Genomic DNA, 19,302 nt, shown 5'->3' on the forward strand with positions numbered 1-19,302 from the left:
AACAAATGAGAGCCGGCACAACATCTTCCATGTTAAACAATTTCTAGATCTCAGTGACTCAGCAGGTGGAGCAGAACTTACCAGGCAGGCACAGATATGCACATTTTAAATGGTTGTTAACCCTCCAATCTACTAGCATTCGCCAGGTCACTGGCTGTAGTCCCACTATGTAAGTCCACCTTGATGCAGGTGTCCTCCTGCCTGGCTTCCACATAGGACCTGACCCCAAGGGAATGTGAGATTTACAACCTCTTTGGGACTGCAGCTCTAGTAATTACTGATTTAGTTATTCATTTTCATTATTCACTCTCACTGATTTGAGCTCTTACAAAGGAGACTGTCAAGGAATTTATACGTAGGTTCTTGTTCCACCCTCATGACAAATGTGCGAAGTAGGTAATTTTATCACCTCATTTTACACGTGAGAAAACTTAAGGGGTTGCACAGCTAATTTTCCAAGGACACACAGCCCAAAGGGCAGAGCACTTTGGAATTCTGTTCCTTTGCCCATTGGAGCAGCTCTTCATGTTACCAATAAGCTTCCCTCTCTGGAATTAGAGCGTGTCAGATCTGAACTTAAAAGACGAGACATGTGATGGGTGGACATCCCTTCCACACACACACACCCATTCCCCAGCCTTTGCCTGACAAGCCCCTTTCCCTACCCTCTGTTGGCACACACAGCTCAGGGCTGAGGGTGGACACTGCTTCAGGCTCTGAGAGTGTTTGCAGGGCATCACACCTCCCTCAGGGCCACCAGGGAGCATGAACTAATTGTATTGACAAGTGGCATCTGGATTCTATTCAATTTTACATGAATCCTGTGTTGTTTATGAATTAATCTAACTTGGGAAACAGAGACTGGGGCCTCTGCTGTTTAATGAACAGACCTTCCCCTTGGGTTTGTCAAGTTCTGCAAGCCAGAGAGCACCACGGATTCTTGTTTATTGCTATACAGAAGGGGAGTCTTAAAAGTTGTGACTCTAAGGTTTTAACCAAGAGGAACTGGGAAAGGTCCCTTATTGGTCTATACATTAGATGTATCTGCTGGGAATCAAAGCGAGGTCTTCCCAGGATCTTAGAATCCCCACGTTTGGCTGCAGGTGGAGTAGGGACCAGAGGGGTCTCTACTTTTTCCCAGCTTGGGAGTGCTTGAGTTGGATTAATTTTATCCTGTTCAGAATATAAAATATGAAGCCAGACACACACTTACGATGGGGAAACCATATTTGTAGAATAAATTAGCCAACTCAAGCCTACTAGATAACAGCTATTTCATGAGCAGAAGGACAGGGACTGCTCTTGAGAAACAAACAAAAAAAGCAAGGCCATGAGACCTTGAAATCATTAAGAGGTGTTCATTTTCCAGCAGGAATGAGGTCCAGGCATGCTGGTTTCAGGTTCCTCCTTGCTACATAGATAAATGGCCAAAGGAAACATTATCCAAGCAGTTTCACATCAAAGGCTAAATGGCAAGCTGATCTTTCTTTTAATCTGGCCAATAACCAAGTGAGAATTAGACAATGTACATGTTTAAGAAGAGGACTTCATGCCGTTCCAGAGTGAATTTTCCCATGCTCTCATTCCCAGCTGGTCCCACAGATGAGCAGTTGTTGTTATGAGACATTCAGTGTGGCATAGAATAGAGAGCCTGGCCAGCCTGCGGGTCAGGTAATCACTCTACAGAGGGTCTGCACAATGTGTTGAATATACAGGACTGAAACTTGGGAGAAGTCACAGCTGCATTCATCCCCCTTGCCCCTAGTTGGCTTGAGATATTCAGATGACGTCAGATCTCCAGGCAAGGAAGCCCTTTTGGAAAACTGCAGGATAGTATTTTAGAAAGGCAGGGTCTACACGTAGGATGGCCTCAAAGCTAGGTGAGAAATGATGAATTCTGATGTCTACAGACTGATCAGCAAAGCAACAAAGAATATTCTGTTTTTGCTTTTTGTAGTTTGGAGTTGTGTGTATACAACATGAGGTCTCAGAACAAGTGAAGAAATAAGCATATATCATCCATGATGTTGTTTAATCCACACTCAGCTCTATGAAGTAGGCAGGAATGATACCGTGATCCTACAGAGAAGGAAACAGAGGCCCATGGAAATTAAGGAACTTGCCCAAAGACACACACACCTTGTAAATGGTAGGCAAGGGACTCTGCTTGAGGACTTCTGATCATATGTATGACCCTTTCATGCAACTTGTTTTCACTTGGCACATTGCTAGTCAGCCACCACCATGGGCAAAGTCATCACTCTGGAATACCCACCAAGCAGACATGGGGAAGGTACCACATTACTCTGAAGTGAATGAGTGTTCCTGGGAAGGGGTTCTGATGAGATCGCATGGGAAACCACTGACAGGTGGTTGTGAGTTACCTTAGACTGTAAGATTTACAAGGGCAGCAGCCATGTTTGGCTTGCCGTCTATTCTCAGCACCTGTGCCAGTGCCTAGTGGAATAATCATTTGTGGGTGGGAGGGGAGTAAGAAGAAAGCGGAGAGAGAGAGAGAGAGAGAGAGAGAGGTTAATTTCATAGGATCACTGGTTATACAGTGTTAGCACTTCCCTCATCAGCTAGCAGGGACCCATATGAAGATTAAGACTGTGTCATGTATTTTCTAGCCTCATTGGCTTCATCAGTTTTCCACTGTCATCTTCTTTCTTTTTTAACTCCCACTTTTAATTCATGTGATGGTTAGTATAACTATTACATTTTAAGGATTCTTTTTTTTTCTTGAGTTAGAGTCTCACTATGTCACCCAGGCTGGAGTGCAGTGGCATGCTCATGGCCACCGCAGCCTTCACCTGCTGGCCTTAGGCGATCCTTCCACCTCAGCCTTCCAAGTAGCTGGAACTACAGGTGCACGCTACCATGCCTGGCTAATTTTTTTTTTTTTTTTTTTTTTTTACTTATTGTAGAGACAACATCTCACCAAGTTGCCCGTGCTAGTCTCAAACCCCTGGACTCAGGCAATCCTCTTGCCTCGGCCTCCCAAAGTGCTGGAATTATAGGCTTGAGCCATTGCGCCCAGTGGGAACTAGTCTCCAAAAAAAGGATTCTTATAACTGATTTTAATATTTCTGAATTTTTAGTGAACCCCAAACACTAAAAACCAAATACATGACTATATAAATACCTATCACTGGCAACGAGCATTTCTGTTCTGGCTGCACCTGCACCCCTCCCCCTGGCAAGAATGTTGCCAGTATGAAGCTAACAAAGCCTGAGTGGGGATTTTTTTCTCCCAGGAGTCCTGATATTCCTCTTCTTTTTATCTCTCTAAATTCTATACACTCTTTAACACCTATTCCAAGGCCAGTTTCCTCCTCCCCCAGCTACTCAAGGCTCCAATTTCTTCTAAGTTATTAGCTGTGAGCTCCTGTCCTCCATCTGTGGCATTCTGAGCAGGTCATAGAGTGGAGAGGAGAATGCAGGGGCACCAGATATCCTGGCTGGTGAGGGTGAATCTGCAGGAAGGCTCAAGAAAAGGGCCTGCGACTGTAGCGGCTATCCTTGAGCATGGGGGAGCTCTGCCAGGCCACACAGCTCCCAACTGTAGAGCGTGGCACTGCCCATCAACTCCTGCAGCCAATGGATACCATAGTCTCTACTTCATTGAGAGAGGCCAGTTCAAAAGCCCCTCGTGCAAGGGCTCCCCACACCATCCTTGTCTTCTCCATCTCTTTGCTGTCAGCCCTCTTCAACACTCCCTTGGGTTTCTGGGGTGTTACAGCTGTAGAGCTTCCCTCCTATTTCTCTGACTACAGCCTCATTTCATTTGCTGGTCTCTCTCTCCCTGGCCCTGGTTTTATTCTCTCTCTCTGTATTTCGAGCCATCGGTTCCATGTTCCTGCCATAGTCCCTTCTATACACTCTTTAATATCTATTCCAAGGCCTAGTCCCCTGAGCCAAGGTCTAATATCTACCTCCAATTGCATGCTGGAAATTTCTATCTGGATGTCTCTTGCTCACCCCACAATTTACAAAAGCCCGAAGTCAAGATCTCTCCCCAAAACTGTGTCCCATGTAAATAAAATAAAGCTACTACAAAACACCATCAGCAATGTGAGCTCTTGGTGTGTTTCGGCTTCTATAGTGGCGAGCAGCACTGCCATCTCCCTACTCACCCAGGTTTGTAAACTCACTCTCTTCTTTTTATTCTTTTTATCAAGCTCTGGTAGTTTCTCCATTGATTTGTTTCCTTCCTCTCCAGCCCCATGCCCAAGCTCGTAATATACCAAACTGACCTTTTCGTCAGTCTCTCCTTCCACCCACTTTGCTCCAGATCAGCATGCCCTAGCCACTCCAACTCAAAACTCACTGGTGACTCCCTATTTTCTATTCCATTGCCAGTGAACACCTCTGGCTGACCCCAAGGCCCTCTGTAGTCCCACCAAGTGCCAGCATGCAGCGCCTGCTCTCCTCACTCACAATGCCAAGTGTGGCTTTGCTGGGCCTGTGTTGGCCATTCCTTTGACCAGGAAAGGGTTCTTATGTCTATCATTTTCCAGATTCCTACTGGCCATACATGCTGCAATCTTTCCAAAAGACTTTCAAATGATTGCTCCATGCCATGTCTTTCTCATTTTCTTCCTGAGGGCATCAACATTCAGAGCACTTGGCAGATTCACAGGGAGCCCTGCAGCTTATATTTCAGAGCCCACCTTGTGCCCCTGAGGGTACAATCTCACATGCTCCATTTGTTTCTCTGAAGGACAAGATACCAGAAGACACAGCAAAGAACTCCAGTCCAGAGCAATGCACCTCTTCCCCCAAGTCGCTTTTACTCTGGGATTAAGTCATTAGGTTTAGTTTTGTCTCATTTGATCAAAACATAGGTGGAGATTCTGAAGGCTGGAAGGAGCAATGTGCAGTTCTATAAAGGGTGGGAACCATTCTCCAAAAGCTCAGCTCTGAAAACACACAGAGAGAAAACAAGCTCTAGCTTGTTAGTCCCCATTTACAGATTTCTTTTCACAGCTGCAAAAATATTTCATCAGGTTGTCAGCCTTTGACTTCATTTCACTTTGGTAAATAAAAATAAAGCTACTACGAAACGCCATCAGCAATGTGAGCTCTTGGTGTGTGTTGTGCTCATTTGTGAAAACAGGCCCTAGCAACTCCTCTGTAGTTCAGCTTTCGTGGAGCCTATTTTGAATGAAACTTGTCATTTCATATATTTCATACATGGTTATACTTATTTGCCGGCCAAAACTATATGCACAAATATATTTTAAGTTGGGTCAGAGAATAAGGGCTTTGTTCACCTTCATGCATTCTGTAAAAATACCCATCTAGACTTCTGCTCAGTAACGCAAGATAAACACAGATGAAAAAACTCAGAACCCAAATATACTTAGTATGACACAAAGACAAACACAGCCAAATAATCCCAAGGAGTACACAATATAAATGCTTTATTGCTAGCACAGAGGATTCTTTTTAAGTAAATTAAAAGAAATAAACCTTCATTTTCACATTCTATATTGCAGTCCAAAGGTAACTAGTTGGTTAATGGACATGTCCACTTGGACACATGCTATAGGAGAAGAGCATGGCATTCACATGGAAGAACTCAATGGTGTCTGGCAGGGCTCAAGGCATCAGGCTGCTGAATGCACTGTCGTTTGTAAGTAACAGCAAGTAGAGACTTTTCCAAAACATCATAGATAGGTAAAAGTTATAAATAGAAAACCAGTATGGTCAGAAAGCAGAAAATCATTAAATACAGAAGGCTATATATATGTTGCCAATACTCCACATACTCTAAGTTATGTTTGGTACTTTTAAATAAATGATCTGCATCTAGGTTAGAGACTAGATTGGGTTTGGCAGCCGGAAGGAGGAAAGAAGGAAAGGAAGCCAACACTGCCCACATCAAACGGTGAATTCACCGGAAAGCAGAAGAGGAGAGTGTGGTTGGAAAGAAAGGGAGACGGGCTTGCTTGCCGCCTCCTACTCTGTAGGCTACTGCCCGCTGGGAGACAGGCAGGCATGGTGGGGTGTGGATGAGCTGCTGGGCGTGACAGAGGAGCTCTGGTGGAGCATGCAGTCCTGGCACACTGGAGCTCTGCAAATGGAAAAGGAAATCCCGAGGCGTGGCCAGGTTTTCCAAGATTCCTGCCAATGGATGTAGGGGACATTAGTAGGGCATGATAGGCCAAAGTAACACCGGCCACATTGGGAGTAGCAGGTGTTGGTGCAGGGGGCCTGGGGTGCAGAAGAAGTGATAGATTCCAACTACAGAAAGAATTCACTTAGTAAGAATTGTCACCCAATATTAGAAACAGAATTATTTCTGCAAGGCGTCCAGCATTATCAAATTCTTGAGCCTAGTTGGATTCTTTTTTCTTCTGTTGGTTCCAAGATAAGCTTTGGAAAAGATCTTATCTATCTCTGAAACACAACCTGCCCCCTGCTTTATTCCAGAATAACTAAGAAGGAATTAAAAGCACACACATATAAAACAAAACCGTGCAGCAAGCTCAGAAGCTGTGAACCACACATGATGACCTCCAGGCTCTATCACCCTCTTTCACTCATGTTATTTATGGATATAAGAAAACCAGATTGCAACAGGAATATCCCAAGTGCTTATTACATCTGTAGTGTACCAGCTCCTGGCATTTTCAGTCTGGTCTGATTCTAACTAAAATCATTTCATGTTTTGCTTTGAAGAAATGGATAACATGAAATGGTAATTTGGCTGCAAAACCTTGGAAAATTGTTCCTGGCCCAAACATCTGTACCAAAATGAGCTCAGCTGAGATCTCCTTGGAAGAGAGGGAGGGGTGGGTGAGTGGCGAGAGCCTGGAAGGAGGGAAAGGAAGACAGTGGAAAGACCACCTTTTCTCAAGAGGAAAGTTATTGGTGACAAAGGCATCAAATAATACAGCTCCCTTATTTTGTCCCTTGCTCCAGGAAGAGATACTGGATGTGCCTGATAACTTCTCCTCTTACCCTTCTTCCACTTGCCCAACTATTTGATACCATTAAGCTGATCCCCTGCAGAGTGCCAAGAAAGTGTGCCCAGCTGGTTTGCTTCAGTTGTGCAGCGACCTGCCTGACCTACATGTTATCATTTCAATTTTTAAATAAGGACCGTGACTCCACTTTGTATTCCTGAGAGCTGGGCCCTACAGAGAAAGCAGAGAAGAACAGACGGGCAGGCTGGCCTTCATCTTCCTTCCTGGCCTTCTTAGGAGTTCTTCTGGGGGATCTTTACTGTCACAGTCTTAACTTCTGAGTACTCTCGCAGACCAAATTCTCCCCTAAAACACAGAAATGGGAAGTATCAGATACCAGAAGCTCAGGCAGCTGCACCTGAATGATAGTGGGTATCCTGGGAAGGTTCAGTGTATCACCTGCCAGCAGCAGGTCCTGAGGTTTTCACATAAAAATTCCTAGTGGATGGACAGCCCAGTCTCTTCTGAGAGGCAGAGAAAGTTGTCATCTCATGAGACATGAGATACCTTAAAGTTAACCATGTCCTAAAGTTAAAGGATGACTTATCTTCACAATGTTGCAGAGGAAGGCAATGACTCCCAACTACTCCAAGAGCCAGGCCTGGGGTTAGTCGGGGCCAGAGGCACACAGACACCCTGGGCTGCTCTCCTGGGCTGAGTGCCAAGGGCAGAAGCAGGACCAGGCCCCAGGTCTCTGAACACCTTGGCCTTGTTGGTCACCACAAGACCACACTGGTTCAGTACTAGTTCCTCAGGACAGTGGTGTGCTTTCCTCCTCTAAAACCCCCTTCCTGTCACTGGATACCCTCTGGATGTCTGTTCTGATTGCACAACTAGAGACCTAGTCCATGTTAACTGAAAAGAAAGGTTGAGATTCCCAGGCTAGAAACCTCTCTGTCTGGATCCTGTTCTAGATTCCTTTACATTGTTCCTTCAATTCAATAAATGCGAATGAATACCTTATGGCCTACCATGGGAAAGCAGAAGTCATCCACAATTATATTAAAAACCTAACCCTGAAAATGTACAATCCAGTCCCCACTGAGTCAGGGGAAAGACTTTAGGAAGCAAAAATAACTCACTAATAAAGAATTGGCAAGATGGCAAGCTTTCCCCCAAGACTCTTCTTTGGCCCCTTCCCCTCTGGGATCTTGGTCACGGATCAAGGACTGCCATTCATTCAGCCAATAAACATTTATTGAGCTATTAGTATGAGCAGCATTACGCTGGGCTCAGGGCAAGAAAAACTACCAGCTCTGAGGAGCTTGTAGGTGGTGAAAACTGAGTGGGAGCAGGGTCACCTGTCTGTTTCTGGCTCCCTGGGCACTTCCCAGAAGCGGAACTCTGGCATGTGGCACAGCCTGCTTGCTGTGATGATGCTCTTTCTCTTCTGCCTCTCTTTTCTCCTTTTCACCTTGTTTCAATAGTCTTTTTTTTCCTATTTCATTATAAAATCAAGTATGTTCTCCTAATTCTTCGCTTTAAAATAACTTTTTTTGTATTCTTTTTAAAGTAATTCCTCAGTGAAGCTTTTCCCGACAGCCTATGGAGAAGGAGCTCCTTTCTCTACCTGTAGTCACAGAGCCCCCTGTCCTCACCTTGACCAAAGTACTTATCACACCAATAGGATGCCTTCAGCATCTCTGTCTCCCCCACTGACTTGTATGCTATTAAGTTTGCTTTTTTCTTCCACCAAATATAGTGTTTCCTTCCACCAAACAAACTTTATGCCTATGGTCTCAGGCACAATGAAGGCACTTGGCGGCTGTGGGAGGAAAGAAGGGGAGGAAGGAAAAGGGGAGGAAAGAAGGGAGGAAAAGAGGGAAGGAGGGAGCTCTTCCTATTCCTGCTTCCCCAGTTTCCCCCTGTTGCCATACTGTCTCCAACAGAAAAAAATTAGAGAACACTGAGAGATGTATTTGATATGAAAGGATTCAGAAAGGCTGTCTTTTAAAATAGCATTATAAAAGGAACAAGGTTACTGTAACTAGTTTTACAAGAGAGACTTGCTGTAAATGATTTGTTCTGGTCCCTTTCAGGAAGCCCCATGATCCTACCCAAGGCTCCATCTACTTTGCCAGCAGCTTCTTTGAGCACCAAGGGCACCTGAGTTGACAGGGCCCCCAGGACATCAGGGGCAGCCAAAGAAACACTGGGACAAGCATGCTGTTCCCTTGTCTTCATAGTCATTTTACTCAGAGGAATGAGAAAAATAAACTTGGATTATCCACTCATTACATGGTTCCCTCATTAACTCCATCCAGGCTCTGGGTCTTTTTATTACCAGTTCAGCTCTGGCTTTCTCTGCCCTTTTTCCTGCCCTCGGGCAATTCTGAATGTGTCTCTTCATCATGGACATCGTGTGCCTCCTATTTGAAGTGAGTTTACTCCCTCCTTATTTCCTGGCTTGTGCACGCACTTGAGGCAGACCTTGAACCACACTTCCCTCCCACTTGGCTCTCTGACTAGGCTGTGAGAAGTGTAAGAATGTCTACGGAGTCAGAAGTCTCGTGCTATAGTTGCTTTTGTGGGTGACTTTGGCCCCAGTCTTCGGGTGCATGCTACAATGGAAGGGCCTGCTGACCTGGAACAGCCTGTTCCAAGATAGAGAGGTGGACTCAAATCTGCTATCAAAAGAAAGCCTGCCGTGTATCCACGACATCCAGAAAAGTCAGTGAGAGGTATCATAGCTGTGTGACTGAGGCAGCGGGAGTGGAGAAAGAACACTGGAGCTGGGGTCAGCATGCAGTGGTTCGGCTCTGCCATTAATCGGCTCAAGGATTCCAGCTGTCTTACCCCCATCCTACTGGGGCCCAGTTATCTCCTTAGCAGTAGTAGTTTCTGAACCTCAGCATATATAAACATCACCTTGCTTAAACTGTAGATTCTTGAATGCTAGCCACCCTCTCCCCAAGACTCTGTTTCAGTAGATCTGGAGGGGAACTCAGAAGACTGTGATACAGGTGATCATTTGGCCGACACGTTGAGAAATGCTGCTTGAAAGTCACTGAAAGTCCAGCAGTTTGGATTCTTCAACAATTTCGCCATCTCATTCCAGGATCTTTCTCTCAAGTTTATTTACTCCAGTTAAATTCTGTGGCACATATCGTTCCTCAGTTAACAAGGAAGAAACCCATGCTACACAAAAGGTAGACATATCATTATCGATGCATGCCAATCTCTTTGCGTGATCACCTGCATAGCTGGACAGTGAGCACAGATACATGTAGATGAGGCAACATTCCCTAAGAGAACCCAAACTTGGCACACCTAAGACATAAGGCAACATGTTAGATGTCAGTGGCTCTCAGCCAGTCATTTTAGAAATCACTCAAATTCACTCATAAAGCAAATAAGGATTTATGTTTAGGGTCTATATTTTCCTGCTCTTTTTCTTGGCTTGCAGCAGCATTTCTCAGAGTAAGGTCCCCATACCACCTGCATCAGAATCAATCCAGAAGCTTGTTAAAAATGCATATCCTGGGCCCTACCCCGGATCAACTAACACAGACTCTCTAAGAGTGGGTCCCAGATAGGCATGCTTAACAAAGCCATCATCTAGACTGCAGGTGACCTTTTTCTGTGCACATGCACAGACACATCTTGAGAAGCCTTGACTGAGAGTATCTAACAGTGCTTCTCTTTTTCAAAGCCTGTGTCTCAGTTTTTAAATACTGAGGTTCACAGCATTCTTTCCATTCCCTTGGTTCGTGACATGTTTTATGGCTTGAGCTTTACCACCTCTCATCTGAGGGGGAGCTTAAACAAGAAAGTAAGGAAAAGGACAGCAGATCAAAACAGATAGAATTAGCTGGGAAGGCAGAACTGAGGAAAGCTCAACTGAGTCTGACCCTGGCAATTAGGGGCCAACCCAGCAGATAACCTGTAGAGGGCAGCCCACCCCGCAGCTTTCTGTGGAGAGACCCCATGGACTAGGCCAGCCCTTCCTGGAGTTTGTTTCCGTAAGTGCTACTTCCCTTCTCTGCTCCTCATAGAGGTGGACAGGGAGGTGTCAGGGATCAGAGTGCATGGAATTTGCAGGCCATGAGTTAATTCCATCCAGATGGAGGGTTAAGTGGAGTTTCTGAAGTTGTATCAAATGAGATGCAACAATTGGGGACCAAGACAGAGCAAGTTCTTGTATTTGAAGCATTTCCTACCACTCTAGATCATTTAAGGAAGAGAAAACATGTTTTCAGGGTAAACAGAGAAAAGAACCATGTAATTCAGACAACGTGAAATGGGTCTCATCAAAGAGAACCATTTCCTAATTATTTTTTAGCTGCACAGGGAAGGCCAATCACTATAGTGCCTATGAGACAAGTAGAGAGAAACTGTTCTTTAGTCTCTTGGCCACTGCTATGTGTGAAGTTCTGACACAGGTCAACTGTCTACAAGACCATCTTTCTAGGCAAGGATAAGATTCCCATGGTAATAGACTAGACCTGGATATCACAAGCTGGAGTTCTGCCCATGATGAGGGACCAGAGCTAGCCTGGGATTACACTCCATCAACCAGCGATCGTTTATTGCAAGTACATTTTATGCTGGTGACTCACCCTGTTAATGATCTGTAACAAAACAGTCAATGCAAGCAACATTCCCAGAGCCAGTGACTGCCCCAACATTGCAGAGACCAGGAGAGCACAGCATAGAAGCAGGAAATGAAATAATAAGCAGAATGCGTCTTGCAAAGTGGAAACAGAAAGTTAAGGCCATATGCAAATAAAGAAGAGATACTGGCATACATGAAGACTTTCTACAAGCTGAAGGAAGACTAAGAAGCGAGTACACAGGGCTACAGGTTCTGGCTGTAAAGTAAGGGAGAGGTGTAGGGGCCAAAAACAAAAGTTCAAATGAGCATAGTTTCTCCAGGGCATTAGCAGAGACAGAACATACGTGGGTGACACTAGCTGGAATTTAGGAAAAATTCTGCCCAAGTAACAGGCTTGTAAAGATAAAGAGGAATGACTTACATAACACCCAGCTACTTGATTAATAATGATGATAGCAGCTAACATTTGCTGAAGGCTTACCAAACACTCTGCTGGGTGTGCGCATACTTACTCTAACACTTAATCCTCATAGCAACCCTCTGAGATAGGTACTGTAATTATTCCCATCTCACAGATGAGGATGTTGAGGCTTAGTGAGACGCAGAATTCGAATTTGAGTGGTGTAGTCCTAGAAACTGCTCTTAACCTCAAAGTTATACATACTTTATGGTTTAATTATTAGGAGCTAGAAACTATCAGCTAAAATAAACTATCTGGAGTATGTAAGTCCTCTGCTCTAGTCTTGTGGGCTCACTAGATTTCCTCCGAACACTACACTTATTTCCCCCACTGCTACCCTGTCTGCCCCCCAACCTTGGAAAATATATCCCCCTTTCTCTATCTTCCAAGTGCCCCTCTCCTTGAAAGCCCATTTCAAATCCCTGTACCAGGTCTTATCTAAAGGTTTCCTAGATTTTTCCAGCGGTCAATGATCCCCCACCCCTGAACTTCTCCATCACTTACAATCTTTTCTGGAATTCTTCTGATTCCTGTGACGTTTTATATTCCATTTACTCAACAACACTTTAAGTGCCTTAATGAGCTTCACCTTCCTCCACAGACTAAGCACAGTGGTTTGTACATAGTTTATACTCAATACTTGTTAGCAGATTAACTGTAAACTAAGCATTTGCTCAAAGTATGCACGAAATAGTGGCAGACGGAAAGAGGAAGGAACATGTTTCCTTGTGTGGATGGGTCATAGGTCTCGGAAAATATGGATGAGCTCCTTTCAGAAAGAGGGAAAGTGGGGTTTTTCTGGATGGGGCACGTGTCACTCAGAAAGACCCTGGTTACCATTCGTCCTGTAAATGTCACTCAAAACATTCACTTATATTGAAGTCTGCAAATCAAATCCTTTCTAAGTCTAGTTTATCTTTGCTACAGCGCTGTTTTTCAGGTTCTTCGCACCTCGGGAGGGCTCTGTCTGGCTCTGAACCTGTCCCTGAAAAGTCTCTGTGCCTAGCTCCTATGATTCTTTGGCTGGATACCACGGGAGTTAAGTGCATTTAGAGCCACTGAGATCCAGGTTCAAACTTCTCATCTACCACTTACAGGCTGTGCAACTTGGCAAAACTACTTAACCACTCTAAATCTTAGTTCCTCATCTAGGCCATCTGTAATATAAAGGTAAGTATATCTATCCCATAGAATCATTGTGAAAATCATGACACAATGTTAGGAAAGAAGTTAGCATGAAGCCAGATAAACAGCGGGCACTTAATTAATGACATCTGCTGTTATCTGAATGTCTGTGTCCCTTCAAATTCATATGTTGGAAGCTAATACCTTGTGTGACAGTATTAAGAGGTGGGGCCTTTGGAAAGTGATTAAGTCACAAGGGCTCCATCATTATAAAAGAGGCTTGAGTGAGCTCCCTTACCCCTCCTATCGTGTAAGGGCACAGAAGGCACCATGTGTGGGGAATGGGCCCTTATCAGACACCAAATCTGCTGGAACCTTGATTTCAGCTTCCAGAACCATGAACAACACATTTCTACTATTTATAAATTACTCAGTCTAAGGAATTTATTTTGCTATAGCAGTCTGAACAGACTAAGACAAATCTTATTGTTATTGCAAAATTTTTCTAACTGTTGTCTTCTAGTCTCTGTCAAGATTTCCTCTATATGCCAGGACTCTTAGCTTTAAAAACTCAGGCATCTCCTGTTCCCACGCAATTTCCCTTAAAGCCTCTGAACTGTGGGTTTAAACCAACCTTTCCACCTGTATCTTCACCAAGTCCCCTTCACTGCTTCTATGTCCTAACCCTACAGTGCCAGAATCAAGGACCATGTAGGGGATGAGCAGGTGATGCAGGGGAACAAACTAGGTGCATGTAAAATAAAAGGCAGCCAATACTCAGCCCCCAAGGTAGCAGCTGGGGTAGGGGATACAGCAAACTGCAGAGCTCACAGCTCCAGAGATCTGTTATGGGGGAATGGAAATGAGCAAGAAATCAAGATGTTAGTGAAGCCTCCTCATTGTTGAACATCAGGTAAAGATTTTCAAATGTTGTGAAGGCAAAACAAAACATTTCTGAGGGTCAGATCTATCCCCAGGGCTGGCAGCTGTGCCCTTCATGTTAAGCACACTAAACTCCATTCTGGTCCCTGAGTAATTCACATTGGTTGTGCTTTCATGCCTTTGTTTCTGCTATTCCCTTAGCCTGGAATGCTTGATCCTAAAAAACTGAAATATTATTTCCCCTGTGAAGTTTTCTCTGACCTCACCAGCCAAAAATAATTGATTTTTCCTCTATACTAAACAAGAGGTTTGACATACTTTTATAATAGTCCTTATCATATGGAGTTAGTGGTACAATAATTTTTCTCTGTTCTCACTTCAGGTAAGAGAATTGTAACATGTAGTACTTAGCTTACTGTAGTATGTGCTCAACAAAATGTTTGTTGAATGAATGAATGAGCTTGAGATAAACTATTTTTAAAGTATGCCTCTGTGTTAATTTTGCAATCCCTATTTCTCTGCAGGCCTTGGCAACTTTGACACTTACATTTCTCTCCCATTTCCAGACATCTTGAATCCCCCAAAGGGGCTCTGGGCATTTAAGGCATTGTAACAATTGATCCTGAAAGAAGAAAACACAGTACTGTGAGTTAGTGTAAATTTTGCCTGCACAGAAATAGTATGATTAGCATGGTATTTCTTTTAAAAGCTTTTAAAAAAATTATTTCTTTCAGATTTATAATTTAAAATTTATTTGATTTCCTGATCTAGCCAGTAAGGAGCGGGTCCTTTGCCCAGGGAAGTCTGGCTGCTTTCCCATCCTTCCAGAGGATATGTGTTTATTTCACCCTGACCCCTATACCACCAGTGGAATTTGTTAAGGCTGGAACAATGAGACTGACTGATCTTACCAAACAGTCCCAGCTTGCATTGCAGAAGACACTGTGAGGGCCTTGTTGATGTCATTAGTAAAGACAGCGGCTACAAGTCCAAAGTCTGAGTTATTGGCTCTTTCGATAACTTCATCCATAGTCTTAAACCTCAGAATTTCCTGAACAGGGCCAAAGATCTGCAACAAAATAGTTTGACTAAACATGGTTGCTTTGTCATTTCCTTACCTTCTGCTTTTGTTTATTTAAATGACACTAAAGTTAGCCAGGTGTGGTGGCTCATGCCTGTAATCCCAGCACTTTGGTAGGCCGAAGTGAGAAGATTGCCTGAGTCCAGGGGTTCGAGATCAGCCTGGGCAGCCTGGCGAGATCTCATCTCTACAATTAAAAAAAAAAAATAGCCAGACATGGTGACGCTTGCCTGTGATTCCAGCTATTTGGAAGACTGAGGCTGAAGGATCACCTGAGTCCAGCAGGTCGAGGCTGCAGTGGCCATGAGTGTGCCACTGTGCTCCAGGCTAGGCAACACAGTGAAACTCCAACTCAAAAAACAACAACAAACAAAAAGACAAAAAAACACTAAAGTTTAGCAGCACGAAACTGTAAAATACACCAGACTTTGCCAGGATGAGATTATATAAAAGTTTAACACCCTACTCCCCCAACCTCCCTGGCACTGCTTGATTACACTGAGTGTACTGGGTGTGTTCTTTAGGTACAGAAGAGCAAGTGGCAATCTCCAGGAACCCCAAACACTGTTCCAGAACTGACTGCTCTGGATTGCTGGCTGATGTGCTCCTGGCTCCTCCCCTACACAAATGTAAGGGTGCTTGAGTGTTTTTCTGAATTAACAGCCCAGTGATCCACTTGGGGGAGCTGAACTGTTGCCAGAGTATTACTGAGGCCACTAGTTGGCTGTTCTGATTGTTCTGTTGGCTAATAATAATCATAAGCACGTAGCATGTCACCTATTCTCCATCTAGCTTGCTTGGCTTTTTGTTTAACTGCTTTCTTGAAACTGGGATTTTCATAGCCGTGTTTATTGCTATTGCAAAATGAGTATATATAAAATATAAAGGGCTGAAACTCTAATATCATCTACTAGAAATGCTCCAGAAACCAGATGCAGCTTTGGTAAGAACACCATGTTTGATACCTCCTCCTTGGCAATCCGCATATCATCAGTGACATTGGAAAACACCGTGGGCTCAATGAAAAATCCCTTCCGGCCCAGTCCTTTTCCTCCACACTCCAGCTTGGCACCTTCAGCCACACCACTCTGGATGAGCTCCAGGATCTTGTTGTACTGTTTCTTATCGATCTACAGGAGAAATGACCTCATGACTCCAAATGCAACCATCTATGCAAATGGAAATAAGCATGTTCTTGAGAATCTGTCATTTATGAATTTTTTGAAGTTTCACTATACCTAGCCAAATCACATGACACTGATGTTGTTTACCAATTTTTGACCTATAAGCAATGGCAATTTTGTATCCCTCCACCTAATACATCAAGGAGTTCAATAAATGTACTGCTTGATGATATTGCCTAATCAGCAGTACCAATTAAGGATTTAGAAGGTGTTTCAAAATGGTGGAGATGCTGGCTAATTCATTAATTAATTCATTGTTGATAAATGAGGAAAAATTGACTTCTATAATCAAATAAATAATTTAGCAAGTTGCATTGATATTAAAAGATAGAGACAATAGACAAATGAACACTCAGTCTCTTGACATAGTGCTGCCCACCAAGTCTCATCGGGGTTTATTTTAAAGGAATTCTTATTGTACTTTTAGAGGAACTTTAGTTTAAGTGTAAAGAGTGAGCTTCCTAGTCCAAAAAGATAAGGTCAGCCTTGCCCCCCAAAACAGATAGAAAGTTATCATTCACTTATCAAGGTAAATGATGCAAAAACCTACATTCACTCAAGTTTTAATTGCTTATCTAGAAAATCAATCTTTTCTCAAATGACCCCCAAACTGAGATGTTGTCCATTACCAGGAAAATCCATGCCCTACTGCCCCAGATGAGAGCTAGTCCAGATATCCTTTTAAACATTCTCAAACCCTGTCTACAGGTGAAAACCAGAATTCCATTTGGAAATATGCCTTGATCATTACGAAGAACCTGCAGAGCTAGAGTACAGCCTGGTCACTCAGGAGAAACTTTGTGGCCCTCCCCACCCCACCACAGTGCATGAAGTATTCAGAGTAAGAGCTCACTATACAAGGGAAAGTCAGCCAGCCCTTGATTTCCTGGACATTCACAAGCTACAAATGATCTGTCCAGACTACATCAGGTTGGTGAAGAGACTCTTTGGAAAGCAGAACTAACCCACCCTTCTTGATTGTGGCACCTGTAGGAATGTCTTGAAGTTCAGTGGTAAGAAGGACTGGGGTGGGGTTCTAGTGTCAAGATCCATCTTTCCATGCCCAGGATTTCCTTTAGAACTGAGAGACTCTAGCTTACCCCCAAAGTCCAAAATATGCTTAAGGCAACCCTCGTCCTACAGTATTTCAGAGAAAAAAATTTAGCAAGGGAAAGAGAAGCCAGATACGGAAGCAATCCCTCCCTAGCTACATTTTCAGCCAAGAAGACATGGTAGAAAAGTAAGGAGGCAGCTTTGCTGGGTCCCGCTAGAGTGCCAGTTTCTGTGCCAGTCAAGGATTAAGTTTGCAGAGGGAATGGTTATGATTTTTCTACCTGGGGACCTTGCTCTGTGGTGGGGTCAAAGGGACTCCCCACGATGCGTCTCTTGGCCCGCTCCACACTTCTTCTCACAAACTCCTCATAGATGGACTCCTCCACAAAGATGCGAGACCCTGCGGTGCAGCACTGGCCTTGGTTGAAGAACACACCCTGGTGAGCCTGTTCCACAGCATAGTCCACTACAAGAGGAAACAGCCATGTTCTCAGCACTGCTTGGCCTGGGGAGAGGCCTGTCTATGGCCTCCCGCCCTCTAAGCCCCCGGTAATAATTCTGTGCTTACCACAGAGCACAACAGTGAATAACATTGGATTGAGAAGGCAACTTAGTTCTAACAGACCTTGACATTACTTGCTATGTGAACTTAAACAAATTCACTTTTGTAAGTCTCTTTTTTATTCTGTAAACAGTGGGATTGGCCCATATCCGCTGTAACAGGAGTCTCAGTTCGCAATATGCAAAAGGACTACGAGGTAGGGGTAAAGGTATGATTCTGCCAGATGGTAGAGCAACGTCATGGAGACAAAGATGGGAAGAAGCCACTCCATGTGACTGTTGCCATGTACGAATATAAGCCTGGGGTTGCCAGATCGTTCCAAGTTTAAGAAAAATCAGAAATCACTACCTTTAATGTACAGTTTTTGTTTTTTTAAGCATAGTGAAATGTTTAGACAGGTAAAGTTTAAACTATGTTCTAAACAATATATTCTATATGTTTAGACATTAAATTAGCAATTTGCCAGTTTATAACCCCAAATCTATAGGATCTTGTAGCTGTATGTTTAGTATTGTGGTGATTACACTAACAGCAATGAATCTTCTTTGAAGTCACTAAATTTACTCTGTAGTGACATGGAATTGTGTAACAGCATATGATAACTCTTCCGTTTTCATCTCTTATACTTCAAAACAGTACTGATTAATTTGGTCTTTCCTAGTAACCAAATAACCGACTGACTGGCAGAATGAATGAATGAATGTCATGCGGATGGAATGCTTACTCCTCAGGAGGAATAGGTATGAGAATTCTGATCCCCTTGACAACTTGTATAAAGCTAAAACTGAACTCTGAAAATTCCAAGCTGAGGTGGAAACTCAAGTGATCTGTTTTCCGTTTTCTGATCTCTCTGGTGGTGAAATTGGGAAAGCAGCTCTCCCAAGCAAAAAAAAAAAAAAAAAAAAGAATCACTGAATGAGATTTTTGAGTTTCCTTCCCAGGCGAGCTTTTCAAAACAGAAAGATCACACCTGTGCAGAATGGACTAGGCAGCATCCTTCCTGGAGACATAGGGTTTCTCAGATTACCACTCTAAGCCTCTGTGAGGTCCTACTGGCAAAATGTGAGCACCTCAGCTTTAGGACTACCCAGCTGGCCTGAGTGTGTGTTCATCCTAACTGAAAATCATGGGAGCAGCAGAAAGGGGTTGGAATGACTAAACAGAGAAGGATTTGGGAAAATGCTGGCAGGCTAGTGAAGCAGGATTAGTTTGTAATGATCTACCAACTACCAGGCACAGCTGAAAAGTTACATATTTCTTGAGTCTAGGCAGAGGGACTGTAATTCAGGTGTTTGGTAGCTGCGGCCACTGCTCTTTCTACTTCATGCTACTGACCAAGCCTTCATCTCTTCTACTCTATTCTCTCAAATCATAGAGTCAAAATTCACCTCTAGAAACAACTGTTCAGTTTTCAATTAATGAAGTG

General features: G+C 43.7%; 1 protein-coding gene across 3 annotated transcripts in view; it reads right to left on the reverse strand.

Annotated features, from left to right (window-relative positions):
• Positions 1 to 5,409: 5,409 nt before the first annotated feature.
• Positions 5,410 to 19,302, reverse strand: part of ALDH1A2 (aldehyde dehydrogenase 1 family member A2) — a 117,229-nt gene continuing 103,336 nt past the window's right edge. For all 3 annotated transcript variants that reach the window (XM_008058348.2, XM_008058347.1, XM_008058346.1), the window contains 5 exons: positions 17,596 to 17,780; positions 16,043 to 16,207; positions 14,908 to 15,065; positions 14,544 to 14,618; positions 5,410 to 7,280 (listed from right to left, as the gene is read on the reverse strand). In XM_008058348.2, coding sequence (XP_008056539.1) covers positions 7,208 to 7,280; positions 14,544 to 14,618; positions 14,908 to 15,065; positions 16,043 to 16,207; positions 17,596 to 17,780 — 656 coding nt within the window. In that variant the 3' untranslated portion in view covers positions 5,410 to 7,207. The remainder of the gene's footprint in view (positions 7,281 to 14,543; positions 14,619 to 14,907; positions 15,066 to 16,042; positions 16,208 to 17,595; positions 17,781 to 19,302) is intronic.

This window comes from Carlito syrichta, unplaced genomic scaffold, assembly GCF_000164805.1.
Source record: "Carlito syrichta isolate Samal-C Ts95f unplaced genomic scaffold, Tarsius_syrichta-2.0.1 Scaffold303305, whole genome shotgun sequence".
In the NCBI taxonomy this organism is placed as follows: domain Eukaryota; kingdom Metazoa; phylum Chordata; class Mammalia; order Primates; family Tarsiidae; genus Carlito; species Carlito syrichta.